This window comes from Dermacentor andersoni, chromosome 2 (assembly GCF_023375885.2).
Source record: "Dermacentor andersoni chromosome 2, qqDerAnde1_hic_scaffold, whole genome shotgun sequence".
NCBI classification, from domain to species: Eukaryota; Metazoa; Arthropoda; class Arachnida; order Ixodida; family Ixodidae; genus Dermacentor; species Dermacentor andersoni.
This window is the reverse complement of record NC_092815.1, coordinates 199,822,451-199,840,123: the sequence shown is the minus strand read 5'-3', so window position 1 is coordinate 199,840,123 and position 17,673 is coordinate 199,822,451. Positions and strand designations below refer to the sequence as shown.

The 17,673-nt window shown below is 49.6% G+C and overlaps 1 protein-coding gene across 3 annotated transcripts in view; it reads right to left on the bottom strand.

The window, feature by feature from the left end:
• Nucleotides 1-222: 222 nt before the first annotated feature.
• The window catches only part of LOC126540244 (uncharacterized), a 61,298-nt gene continuing 43,847 nt past the window's right edge, over nucleotides 223-17,673 (bottom strand). For all 3 annotated transcript variants that reach the window (XM_050187045.3, XM_055075907.2, XM_055075908.2), the window contains exons 8-9: nucleotides 6,610-6,730; nucleotides 223-403 (exon numbers count right to left, since the gene is read on the bottom strand). In XM_050187045.3, the coding sequence (XP_050043002.1) occupies nucleotides 247-403; nucleotides 6,610-6,730 (278 nt within the window). In that variant the 3' untranslated portion in view covers nucleotides 223-246. The remainder of the gene's footprint in view (nucleotides 404-6,609; nucleotides 6,731-17,673) is intronic.

Sequence of the window (17,673 nt, the reverse complement as noted above, 5' to 3'; positions counted from 1 at the left end):
AGTTAGCAAGCAAATGTTTCCAAGTTTATGCAGCCGACAAAACTGCTATGCTTACTTAGTATAGCTGTCCACTAATTTGCCATCGCAATCGATGGTTCGCCTTTCGAGCGAAACGGCGACTTTTTTTTTTTGCCGTTGGTAAACTTCCTGGAGTTGGGGCGGAATCAGTTCCTCTGCACACCTGCGCTCCCACCCGTGAACAGATCCACAAGATGCAAGGGGTTCAGCCAATTTTCGAGTGAAAATTTATTTCCGCACTGTCGCGTCTACTGCGCACGGCTGCAACCGGTCGAGGAAGTCCATGAGTAGGCCACGCGCACCCTGCACATCGGGCGTCTCCTCGCAGCGACGCAGGCGGGAATAGCTGCGTTCCAGGCATCCGGACCAGCTGGAGCGTAGAAGCCTGCGCGGTGCGACAAGAGGGCATGGCTGTTTTTGTCCGTACTTTAACAACAACGCAACAAGCACTACGACAACTACGACTATACTACGAGTTACTACACTGACAACAACAACAACTACTACTACTACTACTACTACTACTACTACTACTACTACTACTACTACTACTACTACTACTACCTGCGGTCACAACGCCGCGCATGTAGCCTCGTGGTTTCTGTCCTAGTTATTTGCCAATCATTGCTATGTACGGCCAGAGCGTGTTTCATGGTGCAGTCATCCCTCAGACAGACAGACAGACAGACAGACAGACAGACAGACAGACAGACAGACAGACAGACAGACAGACAGACAGACAGACAGACAGACAGACAGACAGACAGACAGACAGACAGACAGACAGACAGACAGACAGACAGATAGATAGATAGATAGATAGATAGATAGATAGATAGATAGATAGATAGATAGATAGATAGATAGATAGATAGATAGATAGATAGATAGATAGATAAAATGCTACATGCGTCTTCTTCACAAACAATATTTTAATGCTTTATTTTAGCTGCTGCATTACCACACTGTTATCTCGGATCAAATGGGTGAAACATAAAAACATACGTGAAGCGTCAGTACACCAATAGTGTCAAGGTGAGCGAAGTTGTTTGACATGCCGGCTCTTGATTCTGCGTTCGCAGTGTGCATTGGACTGTACAGTATGTGGCCATCATCAGCACCTCTACGTAAAGATGTACACATCGCACACTTTGATGCCTGTTTTCTTGTCCTACGTGCACTAGAAGGTCTCACATTGTTTAATTTACGAGACGAAAGTGGCCAGAAACTCAGACCCCGCAAACCCGAAATCAATCTGTAGTTGCCAAAGACATTGTCATCAAAATGAAAAAATAAAAATATGTATCGCTTGAAACCAGCCGGGCTTAAACGCCGAGCAACGTGCTGTGCAGTGAAAGCGAAACGAAGAGCTGCTCCGCACAACCTTGTGATTGTGCAGCTCAAATTTTTTTCGTACTTAAAATAAAATTTACTATTTTCAAGCTTTCTAAATAAATTGGCAGCAAAGCATACAATATAATGCTGATTACGCCATATTTTTATTTGGACCGCTACATTGTGAAAATTAAGTCACAAAACGAGTCAGAAGGTAATTTTTTTCATTTTTGTCATAACTTTAACAGAAACTTTAGGTATTATTTCTTCTCAGAGTAATTTTTTGTCATATCGTATACATACTTACCAAGCCCACATTGGGAATATATTCTTCATGGAGCGATTAGTTCTTTCTCTAAAAAACAGAATTGTGGACTATTCTCATGAGTAAAAATAAAGTAAATTAAAACGAAAAGCAGTAAACTACAATAGTCATGAAATAGTGATGTCTGCAGAATATAGGAAACCATTTCATAGTAACAGGTCCAAGCAACAATTCTGTAGAAATATTTCTGCCGGACGTAGTTTCACTTGTGTGCGCAACCTTCGAAGCACCCGGACGGCATCAGAAATTTATTTTTCAGAAAGAAATCGCTCGAGTAATTTCTTCTCACACTGAGATAAAATAGTATGAATTTCCTTTTCAGCAGAATCGGAGGTGGTTGAAAAAACACCTAGTACTTTTCAGATGAATTGACCCATATATACATATATATCAGTGAAGTGAAGTGCACACAGCTGCCCCTCCAGGAAAGGCGGCAGTGTATGTGGATACGCGCTATCCTCAGGTCTCCCTTTCTCTTGAAAACTGGTGTAACTCATATGAGGAGGTAGTGGCAGTAGCTGTGAAGTTACCCAAGGCAACTGTTGTGGTAGTGTCATACTACATAAGACCAGCCGGTGGCTCTTCTTCAAGAATTAATCTGGGCTGGTTGGTGAATGTCCGTCGCCAATACCCAGCGTGTCCTATTTTAGTTGGTGGTGATTTCAACGCCCCTCACCCAGATTGGGGGTACCCTACTTCTAGCCCTCGAGGTAGGCGTGTGCGGGACGCCTTCGCGGATGCGTTGTTTGTACTACTGAACCATCCCGATTCAGCAACGCGAGCTGTGCCTCAAGCTCGACGTACAACATACGCACCGGATCTTACGTGGTGGTCGGGTCCCGGCTCTCCCACTTGGCACCTGGAGCCCGACTGCTGGGGTAGTGACCATCACCCTATCATCATCGGCCTTCATCCGTCGCAGGCCCGCCGATTGCGCCGCAAGTGTTCTGTGGTCAACTGGGACAAATTTCGCACCGTTCTCCAAGATACCTCTGTGGACTCGTCACCACTACTTGTTGACCGCATACAAAGCGCGCTCAATGAAGCTACAACCATCAGCTGGGTAGACGTCGATCGACCGGCACCGGATATCGGCCTGCTCAACTTGTGGGCTGCTCGCAGACAAGCTGAGCTGGCAGCATCCCGAGACCCCACTTCGGCACAAGCACGTACAAGACTGAATTCCCTTACTGCTAAGGCCCGCAGATATGAACGCGACCTCTCGCGGAGGCACTGGCATACGTGGTGTGAGCGTTTTTCATCCAAGACATCGAATGCTTCTCTCTGGCGAACCTTCCGTGCCATGGAACACGGTGGCCGCCGTCCAGACGCGGCAGCCACAGCCTGCTTCGCTGCTGGCTTGTCGCCGGATGATTTCGCCAGAGAAGCAGCCCGGAAGTTTTTCCCGCAGTACGACGTGTTGCCTCAAACAGCCAATGGTGCTCCCTTGGCAGGCATTCCGACACATATCGACAGGTTACCATCTACAGCAGACTCCGAGGGGATTGCAAGCTCTTTCACCATGCCTGAGTTGCTTGCAGCGATAGATGGTACCAGTCGCAAGACAGCACCAGGTCCAGACTCTATAACTTATGAGGCCTACAAGAACCTGAGTTCCGCTGTGCTGCCTCAACTCCCCGACACCATTAACAAGGTATGGCTAGATGGCGTTGTCCCTCCAGGCTGGAAGTCAGCTATTGTGATCCCGATTCCGAAACCAAGCAAGCCGCCGACTGACCTTGGCAACTTCCGACCAATTTCCCTAACGCCAACGTTGTGCAAGCTTGCTGAGAAAATGCTAGCCACACGAATGTCGTGGTGGCTAGAGCACCACGGTTTCTACCACCCTGCTCAAATTGGCTTCCGTCCATCCATAGGTACTGAAGATGGGCTGGCTGTCTTGGCATCCTCGGTTTTATCGTCAACTCGTAGCCACAGTGTCCGTACTGTCCTCGCTATGGACGTCGAAAAGGCGTACGATAACATCAGTCATGCTGCCATCTTGGCTTCAATTGACATGCTGCATTTTCCCCCTAGAGTACGGAATTTTGTGAAATCTTTCCTTGAAGACCGACATTTTGCGATTCGCCTCAGTGGTAACGCCGTCGGCTCATTTGTCCCTCTTCGTGGCGTACCCCAGGGATCTGTATTGTCACCTACGTTATTCAATATTGCTTTCATCCCGCTTGCATGGCGCTTGCACGATGTACCCGACATAAAGTTCTTGTTGTACGCTGATGACATCACGGTATGGAGCACTCATCAGGACCTGCAGACTCAAGCCGCTGCCCTTCAATCAGCTTTAGATATCACGGCGACTTACGCCTCTTCGGTCGGCCTTAGGCTTTCCGTCAGCAAATCTGCTTACATGTCAGTCGCCAATCGCTGGGGCCGGCGTAAACTCTCTGGAACACCCATTCGTCTTCATCTGTCCGGAACCCCTCTTCAACAATGTTCAACTATAAAAATTCTGGGTCTGATGGTACACGAGTCGGGAACCGGAACTGCTTGGCTCTCCAGCGCTAAAAAGCAGGCAATTCAGACGTTGCGTCTGATTAGGCGCATTGCTCCTAAAATGGGCGGCGCCCGCTCATATGTTGCGCGACAATTGGTGAAGGCGGTAGTGCAACCACGCCTTATTTATCAAGCCCAATTCCAGCATTTGACGAGGGCACAATGGGATCGCCTTGAGGCTGTTAATCGCGAGGCAATGAGGGTCATCACTTGCCTTCCCCGCATCACCCCGATCGTGGCTCTCCAAGAAAATGCACAGCTCAACACACTAGATGAGCTGGTGCAGCAGCGACGTGATGCTCGCAAGCTTAAGACCAGCCTTTCACACGCACCGTGTGCTCTCAGGGCTTACGCTTTCTCGAACTCGCTTCTACCACCACCATCGCCAGTTCTTCCTCCCTGGAGTTTTGTACAACTGAGTGATAACAAGCCAACTGATATACATCGCCCGACATCAACTCACGCGGCGGCGTCGCTTCGTGACCGAATTGTAGCTCAAGATGCCCACCTGCCGCTTGGCTCCATCGTCCTTTACGTGGATGCAAGCATTAAGGGCTGTGAAACAACCACTGCAATTTATTGCCCATGCGCACCTGCCCTTAATAAGACGACCCGGTTTCAAGTCCAAGAACCTCCTTCCTCCTTTTGTGCTGAGCTCCTTGCTATCCGAGAAGCGTTGTGCTCTGTAGCCGCCTTTCCCATGGTCCCCACGGCCCGCATCGTCATCCGCACTGATGCCCTCCAGGCGACGCGGCTTCTGCGACGCGTCAGTCGCAGCCCTGACATATGCCAAGAGATCCATCTTCTGGCGGCACGCATCCCGCAGCCAATATCTGTCGAGTGGATCCCACGCGACCTTCTAAGCTTCCAAAGCCGTGCGGATTCTGCGACCCGTCTAGCGACCTCTCCATCGTCACTGCCTCAACTCTTTCACCTAGATGATGCCACCCTCCTTTTAACAAGAAAGGAGCACCTCCGGCGCCGCACACGTGCTCTCATACCTCCGTGTGCGGTAAACCTCCCCCGCGGTCTTACCCGTGCAGAGGAGGTTGCGCTTCGGAGGATCCGGGTCGGGGTAGCCCTCACTCCTGCCATGACTAGGAAGTGGCCGCACTTTCGCCCGCTATATCCTCGTCCTGAGTGTCCACTCTGCAAGTCGCGAAATGTTGAAGCCGACATCCACCACCTGCTGTGGGTTTGCCCTGCACTCAAACCGACGAGGCTCCGGCACCTCGCAGCAGCGGGACTCTCGCCGCATAATCTGAGCCATTACACTGCTTGGACGCAGGGACCGCATTATCGGTCCCTCTTGGACTTCATTAAGTCAGCAAATAATTTTTCATTCATTTAATCATCCTTATTCACCCCCATCACATACCCTTGTATGCCCTGAGGCATTTATCCTCGCATTTAAAAATATATATATATATATCAGTGAAGCATAGCATATCACAGGACCCGGCACATGAATAGTTCGAAGAACACAAGCACGTCAGAACACAAGTCCGGCCTTCATCAAGATCAAATCTCTTCATGAAGGCCGGGCACCGGCCGTAACGTCACTTAAATCCTGTTGAGTTTACTACGCGCTTTTTTTCTTAGAACTATATGTACATATATATAAAGTGGGAGTCTGCCGGGATCCGGTAGTTGAACAGGCACTTGTAGGTTGAGGCCGCAAGCACAAAAAAAAGAACAAGAAAAAAAAACGATGCTTTATTTCTTGCGTTCCGGCCGGAGTCCGGCCTTTGTCATGGAAAGCCACGTATATATATGCATGCATATATACACGCGCTCCTCTAAGCTCTCTCGTTACCTGTATATCACGTGACCGGCTTGGCTTGCTTCCCACATTTCACACACAAATTTTTCTCCACTTTGACACTCCTAATCCTAACTGATTCGTAAATAAAGGGAAATGAAACCATGCAAGAGTCGCCTATGCTGCGTTATTAGTATTTGTAACTATTGCCAAGGTGGCGACAGTCAATACCCTGCTTCAGAACCTTGGCCGGTTAGGTATTTTTGGCAGCCATCGTGCCATCGACAAACTTTTCACTCTTCAGTGCAGCCAGTGTGCTTGGCTGCTGCATTTTCGCAGTGTCGTGCTTGGCGTGGCTAAGTAATTCGCTGAAGGGATGCTCGCTTTAGCATAGATTACATTGGCGCACAGGCAATTAGAGATGTTTGGCAAAACAGAGGGGGCCCATTGGAAGCAGCATGAAGTGTATGGCACATGAAGTGTATGTATGTGTGTGTGTAAGTGTACGCATGTATGGAACACGAAGTGTATGCATTGGAAGCAACACGACGTGTATGACGCATATGGCTGACACAACGGGGACGGCGTCACTGCTGGCCACCCGGGGCACTCCAGTCGTCCGTGCTTCGCAAGGGCGTCGTACGCGTCGTCTCACCTGCACTGCTCGTTCGTCCTGACGACTCCCAGCAGGTGTCGACCCAGAGGCTCGGTGGCGTCGCCCAAGGCGCATTCGCGGAACACCTTCTCGTCCCAGCACAAGCTCGTCGCCGTCAGGTCTGCGTCGTTGAATGAGTGGGCGTGACTTTTATCGGCGATGTGACGTACTCACGGTTGGAAGACGACAAACTTCCATTCGGTGGAAGGCGATTCCTAACAGTTGAGGTTACGTCCTTCGAAAGAATACACTAAATTTAGCCGCTAAGAAAATGGCGAGGCCAGCTCGTACCAATTTTCATGCGCACTTAGTAAGTTTTAAGAATACCTTTACGACGAAATACGCAATACTTCCTCCTGCACGAGTTTGCTACACGAGGCAATTTTTTTTTTACCCGAATGTACCAAACCACCCTCTTACGATTGCGACCAAGGCCAAATCAATTGCTTAAAATTATGTGAGCTAAGAGTTTTTCCTGAGGAGATATATACCGTGAACTCTCGCTTTTTCTTTAGTCTTCTACATGTAATTGTTTATGTATACCTTTTGCCTTTGTTGAAGCAATATTGACATTGTAGTTTCGAATTGTAATCTTTGTCCTTAAACGAAGGTTCTAGACCTCGAAGGCCTAGAAAAGTTGCTGGCAAGCCTCAGAAAGTCATAAAAACACTCAGTGCCCTTCCACTCTGTGAAGAAGGATGACCGGCGAAGCTGTGTATGTGGGCCCCTTAAGAGGAAGCTTTAGCTCGGGCCCAACTCCGACGCGGCCTATTCAAATACATGTAAAAACGCAAAAACGTTTTTATGAGATAACCCCTGGACCGATTTTGATGAAATTTGTTGCATTTGAAAGAGAAAGTTAAATTCTAGTGACTGTTGAAAGCGGAATTTCGATTTAGGGCTTGAATTTTCTTAAAACGATTTTCAAATATTTGACCGTTTGAAAATATAGAAGCACGAAGTTTATAAATTCATAGCTCTGCATCAAGAACTGATATCGCGGTTCTGTAAACGGCATCCATTAGATCATTCAAAGCGGAGAAATTCAATATGTCATTTTACATCTTACGTGAATTTGTTACGTTGGTTACAACGGTTTTGCAAAAGTTGTATTTCTCTATGATTAAATTTTTTTATATTCATGTGTAACACATCAATTTTGTCCGCTTTAGATGTACTATTAGACGCAATTCACAGAATTGTATTATCATTTTTAGTGGTTGAGTTACAGAGTTGTAAACTTAATAGTTTCGTTTTTTGAAGATTTTCTATTTTTGCCAATTTTTAATAAAAAATTTACGACCTAACTCAAAAATTCGAAACCAACAGTCACTAGAGTTTAAGTTTTTCTTTTAAATGCAGCAAACCCCGTCAAATTTGGTGCAGTGGTTGCCGAGAAAAACGAATTCTCCTTTTACATGTATTTAGATAGGCGCACCCGAGCTAAAGCTTCCACTTAATGGCGAACTGCACCTCCGCCGCGGGTCGGCCCGGCATTGCTATTGTTACGTTTCGCCTACAACGCGCGGTAATGCCGGCGCGGATGCAACGGACGCCGGGGCTTTGTTCAAAACGGCGGACATTTTGGCCTGTTCGACGCCGCCGCAACGCCTACCCGCCAAGCGTGTCCAGGCGTGTTTCAGTGCCACGTGTCTTCGTGTGTGCGTGTGTGTGTGTGTGCCCTCGCTTGTCAAAGCGCGGCAGCCGGGGAGCGGAGTTCCCCGAATGAGGAGCCTGGACGTCTCTCGGCTCAACTGTTCGCGCCGTCGTGTGGGTGAGGGTTGGCGATGCGTCACTACACTCGGTTCAGCAGGTCTCTCGGCCCGACAGTTCGCGCCGTCGTGGGGTCATGCTCCGCCGTCCCGTGACCTTCATCCCGTGACCTTCATCCCGTGACCTTCTCTTTTGGACCGCGACGCCGAGGGTATAAGAGCAGCTGCCCCCGGACGCCAGGAGAGAGGCTCCGATTTGTACTGTTGAGTTACGTGCTCTCCCGTCTCTCCACTTCGGTCGACCTGACCGGCCGCTCTTTTGCTATGTTAGAATAAACAAGTTGTTCTGTTACCAGTCTTCTCATGCTTTGCCGGGACCTTCGGATGCTTCCAGTGCCCCAGGCCGCCAGGCCAACGCTACCCTTGGGGCTTGCGACCCATTGGCAATAACGGGCGTCAGCACCGAGACCCCAACAACTCGTGCCAGCGGTGCGATTCCAACATCTGGTTGCCAGCGGTGAGATCGCGACAACGGAGGCCAGCAGCGAAGAGATGCGGTTGACTGTATGCTGAGCAGCACAACGACCATCCGGGAGCAGCGCAACGAGCCCTGTGTGATGACTGGTTGCCTGCAGCGGAACGACTGCGCGGAAGTCTTGGCTGCAAGGTTTGGTGAGTGCGGGACTTTCTTCTTCTGAGTTTTGCCAGGCTTTTGTTAGTGTTAGAAACAGAGCTGGTAATTGTGGTTGTCGTTGCTACCGGGTTAGTTTGCGGCAAGACAATAGTAGGCAGTAGAGAAAGCAGCATTCAGAGGAGCCATGGATTTGAAGTCGTTGCGCAAACCGAAATTGCTGGAGCTTGCGAGAGAGTTGGGTCTGGATGTCTCAGACAAACTCAGAAAACCAGAACTGCTAAGGGCTATTCTTGAGTTAGAAGCTGAGGATGACGAGCTGTCGGAATGCCTTGAGACCATTGAGGAGAGGGAGACGGCAAAAAGACAGGAGCGCGAACTTAAAGAGCAAAAAGAGAAACAGGAGCGTGAACTTAAAGAACAAAAAGAGAAAGAAAAAGAAGAGCGCGACCGTCAACACGCTTTGGAAATGAAGCGTCTCGAGTTAGAGATGGAACGCGCTCGTAATGGAAGTCAGGCACACGGTGCAGGAGAACGAGTATTGTTCAAAATGACTGACCTGATGCGGCCGTTTAAGCTTGGAGAGGACATTGGTTTGTTCCTGGTTAACTTTGAGCGAACGTGCGAGAAGCAGGGGTTCTCTCGGGAAACGTGGCCACAGCGCTTGCTCACTTTGCTACCCGGCGAGGCGGCCGACGTAGTCGCTCGCTTGGAGAGAGAGGAGGCAGAGGATTTCGACAAAGTGAAATCGAGTCTGCTAAAAAAGTACCGGCTGTCAGCGGAGGCGTTCCGTCGGAAGTTTCGGGAAAATGAGAAAGGCAGAAGTGAGTCATATACAGAGTTTGCGTACAGGCTTATGTCAAACATGCAGGAGTGGCTCAAAGAAGAGAAAGCGTTTGGTGACCACGAGAAAGTTCTGCAGTGTTTCGGGCTAGAACAGTTTTATAGTCGGTTACCTGAGAACGTGCGGTACTGGGTCTTGGATAGGCCAGACGTTAGTACGGTGGCTAGAGCCGCTGAGTTAGCCGAGGAGTTTGTGACGCGTCGGGCTCGCGGAGCTAAGGACGGTCAAAAGGGTGAATTTGGCTCCAAGTTTGAGAGGCCGAAGTTCACACCCATGAGAGCAAAGGGGGATACACGTAGTGCGGATGCGAGTGAAAGCAGTCCGACCGAACGTAAGGAGACGGCGGCAACCGAAGCCGAACGCAGAAAGCGGTTCGAGACGAGGCAAGCGCGCGTTTGTTATACGTGCCAGAAGCCGGGTCACTTTTCGGCGCAGTGTCCAGAAACAAAAACACAAGTCGTGTTTTTGTCTATATGCAGCACTGACGAGAACATGAAGCTTCTCGAGCCTTACATGCGAGACCTCCTCGTGAACGGGAAAGAGTGCCGAGTGCTTCGCGATTCCGCAGCTACAATGGATGTAGTTCACCCCTCTTACGTAGAACCCGATATGTTCACGGGCGAGTGCGCATGGATCAAGCAAGCAGTGGAAGCTCATAGCGTGTGTCTGCCGGTAGCAAAAGTGCTTATTGAAGGACCTTTCGGAGCACTTGAGACGGAGGCCGCAGTGTCATCTATGCTGCCCCCCCAGTACCCGTACCTATTTTCGAACAGGTCCGATCACCTCCTGCGCGAGAAGGGGCTTTTGTTTGGTGAGGCTAGCGTTCAGGCCTTAACCAGATCGAAGGTTCGGGAGCTCGCTGCAAAGGCGGTAGTTGCGGGGTCGACGTTGTTGAACGATGAAAAAGGGTCAGAGGCGCAGCAAGCTGGTATTCAGAGCACGCCCGAACGGGATAAAATTGAGCCTGTAGCGTTAAAGGCACCAGATACTGGAGAGGAAAATCCCGACACGGGAAAGTTAGAAGAGCTGTCTCCAGATTTGCTCATCGCGCCTACGTCAGACGGACTTAACAGGTTGCTAAAAGTCAGCCGGTCGGCTTTGATAGCCGAGCAAAAGAAGGATGGCAGCCTAGAAAACATACGCTGCATTATCAAGGAAGGTATCGCCAAGAAAAATGCTCGCTTTGTGGAAAGAGGTGGGGTCCTGTACCGGAAGTATCTAGACCGCAGGGGAGTGGAGTTCGATCAGCTGATCGTGCCTCAATGCTATCGTCAGGATCTGTTGCGCTTGTCGCATGGGGGTTCGTGGTCCGGACACCTAGGAGTTAAGAAAACTAAGGACCGTCTCTTGCAGGAGTACTATTGGCCAGGGTGTTTTCGGGACGCAGACCACTTTGTGAAGACATGCGACACCTGTCAGCGGGTGGGCAAGCCAGGGGACAAATCGAGGGCGCCGTTGAAGTTGGTACCTATCATTACGGAGCCTTTTAGACGGCTCGTTATTGATACAGTGGGACCTCTGCCGGTAACAGCCACGGGGTACCGACACATTTTGACTGTGATCTGCCCAGCGACAAAGTTCCCTGAAGCAGTGCCGCTTAAAGAACTCAGCTCAGTTGAGATAGTCAATGCACTACTGTCCATATTTGCGCGAGTTGGTTTTCCTGCAGAAATCCAGTCAGATCAGGGTACAGTGTTTACTAGCGCTTTGACGACAGCCTTTCTCGAAAGGTGCGGGGTAAGGCTGTTACACAGCTCAGTGCACCACCCCCAGTCGAATTCCGTTGAGAAGCTCCACTCCGTCATGAAGCGCGTGTTGAGAGCATTGTGTTTTGAACATCAAACTGACTGGGAGCTGTGTCTGCCTGGAGTGATGTTTGCTTTAAGAACCGCGCCGCATGCGGCTACGGGGTCCTCGCCAGCTGAGCTGGTGTACGGTCGCTCGCTGCGATCTCCGCTTCGCATGCTTCGAGAATCATGGGAAGGCAGGGGCGACGACCCAGTCGTGGTAGAGTACGTGCTTAAGCTCCTCGAACGCTTAAGAAGGGCACAGGAGTTGTCAGGTGAAGCAATGGCAGAGGCCCAGCAGAGGGCCAAGGTTTATTATGATCGGACAGCCAGGGCCCGTCGTTTTGAGGTGGGCGATGAGGTCATGATATTGCGCACATCGCTAAAGAACAAACTCGACGTGCAGTGGGAGGGCCCAGCACGGATTGTTCAAAAACTGTCGGACGTTAACTACGTGGTGAGTCTGCCAGGAAAGCGGAAAGCACAGCAAGTTTACCACTGTAATCTGCTCAAACCCTATAAGCAACGGGAAGCAGTGGTGTGCATGATGGTAAACGTGCCCGAAGAGCTTCCGGTCGAGCTTCCGGGACTAGGCTCAGTGACAAACAGGAAAGACACCGATCAAGTCATTAGTGACTTAATAAGTAAAGCATCGCTGTCGCCTGAGCAGAAAACAGAACTACACCAGCTCTTACAAGAGTTTCAAGGTCTGTTCTCTGAGAGGCCTGGTAGGACTTCTGTCCTTACTCATGACATAGAACTTACCTCCCCAGAGCCAGTACGATCCAAGGCGTACCGGGTGTCACCCCGCCAGAGCGATATTATGGAGGCTGAGGTAAAGAAAATGCTACAGCTCGGTGTTATTGAAGCGGGTGAGAGTGATTATACCTCCCCTTTGATTTTAGTTGAGGTACCGGGCAAGGAACCTCGTCCTTGCGTCGACTACCGCAGGCTTAATTCCATCACTAAGGATCAAATTTATCCGATCCCTAACATCGAGGAGCGCCTTGAGAGAGTGAGTAGCGCTCAGTTTATTTCCACCCTAGATCTTGTCAGGGGTTATTGGCAGGTTCCACTTACAGAAGAGGCTAGTAGGTATGCGGCGTTCATTTCACCAATGGGGACATTCCGTCCTAAAGTTTTGAGTTTTGGTTTGAAGAACGCGCCATACTGCTTTTCAAGCCTCATGGATAAAGTGTTGCGGGGACAGCAAGAATTCGCTTTACCGTATCTAGACGACGTAGCGATATTCTCCGCATCCTGGCCGGAACATATGGCGCACTTGCGGGCAGTGCTAACCCGCCTGCGCGATGCGGGCTTGACAGTCAAGGCTCCCAAGTGCCAGTTAGCACAGGCCGAGGTTGTCTACCTCGGACACGTGATTGGTCGGGGTCGACGCCGCCCCTCTGAAATAAAGGTGGCCGCTGTGCGAGACTTCCCGCAACCGCGCACGAAGACCGATATTCGGTCGTTCTTAGGTGTCGCCGGCTACTATCAGAGGTACATCCCCAGGTACTCTGATATCGCGGCTCCCTTGACGGATGCTCTAAGAAAGACAGAGCCGCAAACAGTCGTCTGGGATGAGACGAAGGAAAGAGCTTTTAGCGCCCTAAAGAGCGCCCTAACAAGCCAACCTGTGCTACGATCGCCCGACTACACAAAAGGGTTCGTTGTTCAGTGTGATGCTAGTGAGCGAGGCATGGGCGTTGTACTGTGCCAACGGGAAAATGGAGAAGTAGAACACCCCGTCCTGTATGCTAGTCGTAAGCTGACCAGTCGTGAGCAGGCGTATAGCGCCACCGAGAAAGAGTGTGCGTGTATCGTGTGGGCCGTTCAGAAATTGTCATGTTACCTAGCTGGCTCGAGGTTTATCATTGAAACGGATCACTGCCCTCTCCAATGGCTGCAGACCATCTCTCCCAAAAATGGCCGCCTCCTGCGCTGGAGCCTCGCTTTGCAACAATATTCCTTTGAGGTGCGTTACAAAAAGGGGAGTCTCAACGGTAACGCCGATGGCTTAAGTCGAAGCCCCTAACGTGGGAATCAGCCTCAAAATTGCTTGTTACTGATGTTTTTCTTCCTGAGGCAGGATTTTTTTTAACCTATTGCTTTTGTATAGTGTTTCAAAGTGATGATGTGCTTTCTAGTGCAATTTTCCGATTTGTGGACGCGTTCTGAGTGCTGCTAAACTACTGTAAGGAACTAGGCAGCAGTATAAAAGGGGAAAAAGCCTGGCAGGGCTTAGTGAGGTTTGTGCCGTGCTTGCTGACTGAGCGGTTGACTTTCGGCGTAGTTCTAACGCTTGCCGGAAACGAGAACAAAAATGTCAACTCTCCCGAAGTCACTTTGCAGTGTCCTGTGTGCACCTGAACGTGAGAACGAGGCCTTCTCTGTGCGCTGCGCTCAAGAAACGCCAAAGGACGCCCGACTTCGGTTATGAGCATCATCGAGCGACATCCCTCCGGACAGCGGATGCAGTCCCCTGACCATCGGGATCTCCTTCCCCCGGCGGGGCGGTCTGTTACGTTTCGCCTACAACGCGCGGTAATGCCGGCGCGGATGCAACGGACGCCGGGGCTTTGTTCAAAACGGCGGACATTTTGGCCTGTTCGACGCCGCCGCAACGCCTACCCGCCAAGCGTGTCCAGGCGTGTTTCAGTGCCACGTGTCTTCGTGTGTGCGTGTGTGTGTGTGTGCCCTCGCTTGTCAAAGCGCGGCAGCCGGGGAGCGGAGTTCCCCGAATGAGGAGCCTGGACGTCTCTCGGCTCAACTGTTCGCGCCGTCGTGTGGGTGAGGGTTGGCGATGCGTCACTACACTCGGTTCAGCAGGTCTCTCGGCCCGACAGTTCGCGCCGTCGTGGGGTCATGCTCCGCCGTCCCGTGACCTTCATCCCGTGACCTTCATCCCGTGACCTTCTCTTTTGGACCGCGACGCCGAGGGTATAAGAGCAGCTGCCCCCGGACGCCAGGAGAGAGGCTCCGATTTGTACTGTTGAGTTACGTGCTCTCCCGTCTCTCCACTTCGGTCGACCTGACCGGCCGCTCTTTTGCTATGTTAGAATAAACAAGTTGTTCTGTTACCAGTCTTCTCATGCTTTGCCGGGACCTTCGGATGCTTCCAGTGCCCCAGGCCGCCAGGCCAACGCTACCCTTGGGGCTTGCGACCCATTGGCAATAACGGGCGTCAGCACCGAGACCCCAACAACTCGTGCCAGCGGTGCGATTCCAACACTATGTCTTCGGGATCGGTCCACGTATGGGGAGTACAATACACATCCTAGGAAACGAAACAGAAACTGACCTGTAGAAAAGTAACTATAGTAAATAATTTTGGCCACTTTGAGGGCTCTGTAATATCTCTTCTAGGGATTCGGGGAATAGGATCTTCATTTAATGCATGAAAATAAAAATAAAAAAGTCTACAAAATCATTTAGGTACACCTTTAACCTGCTCGAAGTAGATACCAGTTCTTTGATCTCCGTGTTTGCCTCAATCACATGAAGGAAAAAACATTTTATTAGAACATTCTCTATAATTTTCCTGCAATGACAAATATAATCCACACTCATAATTTTGCCTTTAGCCTTACTCATCAAACCCCGTCCCCTAATCGCCCCTAACGTTGCCTCCTTGTCTTCCACGAAATTCATAAAAAATAAAAATGAAGCTTGGAGTTGCCAAAAGAGATTTCTTCTTTAATTGCTCCCTTATCAGTCCTGCCGCCGACGCCGAGACGCCGACCCCGGACGCCGGCGTCCGGGGTCGTCGGCGTCCGGCGTCCGTTGTCTTTTTGTTTTTGATATGTCGCCTTGACAAAGACAAGTCCACTTGTCGAAACGTTGGCACCTGCTTACACCTTCTTCTCGATTTGCTCACCATTATTTACAAAGTTACTCCTCGGAATTTTGAAAATGATAGCCTAAAGACAAGTGTCATGAAAGAAAAATCTGACAGCGCATGCCTTTTATGCTAAATCTTCTCAGACTAAAATATTAAAAGTGCAAAACAATAACAGAAAATCGGCACGGGCAAGAGGCCGTGTTCTAGCTACGTCGCCTTCGTGCATAGCGTTCGCCGCCAACGTTTCCCGGTAAACAATACGGTTACATAAGCTGCAGCCGGGAAGCGTGAAAAGGAGCCAGGGATTTTGAATGCTGTGGCTTTCCATTTTTTAAAGGCTAAGCTTAAGCGTGCTGCATTTTTTTTACAGCAGAGCTGTACATGTCTAACCTGCCATAGAGTTTTCAATGTCCGTGCCTCAAAACTCCCGCGCCCTTCATGAGGAGACAAAGCAAACCAGTAAGGCATGTGCTGACACCTGGTGTAGTAAGAGGAAAGCTAAGAAACTTCAAACTTCAATATCACCTAGCTATTTATCATTGCGTTGCTTAGCCATATCTTTGTTAATTGGGTTATCATATTCCAAGATCCCTTTCCTTTCATTAATTCTTTCGTTATTTCATTTATATATTTATCCCTTTTCTCCCCGGTCGAGCACCATTTTCTGACGCTTTTTCTTCTCTCTTTCAGATGGATGGATGGATGTTATGATCGTCCCCTTTGGAATGGGGCGGCAGGTTGCTCCACCAAGCTCTTCTTATATTATTGCTTAGTGCCCTACCTATGGTAAAAAAAAAACCCAGGATTAATTCCCATAAATAAAGTTTCTGAACCCCTATTGTGACCTTTGTTTTTGTACGCCTCTGTTTGCCGTTATTCTTCCACCAATTTTCGAATCTCCTCTTACTAATCTCTACTGCGGACATGCTTACTTTCTCTCGCTCTCACTGAACCCAAGGGCTTCAAGGAGGCCAGTTGGTGCCTAAATCGACCGCTGGACAGATATCTTCACGTTCGAATACAACATGCTCCATCGATTCCCTAGCTTTATCGCAGCAAGCACATGCTTCATCTTCCTTTTTATATCTCGCCTTATAAGTGCGTATTCTAAGGCATCCTGATGTCGCTTCGAAAAGTAATGAGCTTCCCTTTGAGTTATCATAAATTGTGTTTTTTCCCGATTTCGTTTTTTCTTCTCAGGTAGTTACTCACGGCAGGTTCCTTTCCATTGCCGCCACCCATGAGATTTTCTCAGACTCTGACTTTCCGCAGAGACGCGATAGTTCACTGATCCCCAGGGAATCCCTCCCCCTCCTTCCTGTCGTCCGGGCCGCGTCAGCGAAAAGGGAAACCTGTAACGACGCATCAACCGGCTGACACCATGGCGTAGCCTCGCATTCCTTCCCCGACGCACTATAGCGCATTATCTTCCTTTTCAGTTCTACACCCTCGCCGCTAACACATGCTCGGTCGTTACGTCGCCCACCCGCCTTACCCTTTCTCCCCTTTAGAAGAACTGCACCTATGTATATACTGTGACGAGGAGAACATATGTCGCCTTGAAAAAGACAAGTCCACTTGTGTAAACGTTGGCTCCCGCTTTTACCGTGTTCTGGTGTTGTTCATCGTCTTGAATTTCCATCTCCCACATTCCCCACGTTTTCCCAAAACCACAATGTTTTATATAATAATTGCTAGAGGGAGCTCTGGTGCTAGGGTCTACGGGAGCTGCAATCGGGGCGGTTGAGCCAGCAAGGGAATTATGGGAAGTACATCGATTTGCCTAAACTTCGTCCTTCTGGCTTGATACGGCTTCGTGAGTTTGTAAACTCGAAATTTCAGCGAAGTACTCTGTAATAAACAATTAAATATACATTATTAAAACTGTCTGACGAGAGGATTCAAACATATGCAGGACATCTAGTACAGAGGCCCGATATTGAAACCATTACGCCAGGGACGCACGCATATACAAGCGGTATAGAACGCCCTTATGAATTACGTGCTGGCAAGTCAGCTCGTTGAGACGCTTGGCGCATTTCGACTGGGCCACCTGGACAGGCTGACCCGCTGCCATTAGCAATTGTGTGCGTTCGCACAGAATGTGTCTGCAGTTGCGAGTATGCTGATTAGTGTATATCATAGCGACCACAAAGCCATTGTGACCGTCGTTACTAAGTGACGATAAGTCTCTACCACAATTACCAATTATCACAAATTTTCTTACCACGACATTTGCAGGTCCGACC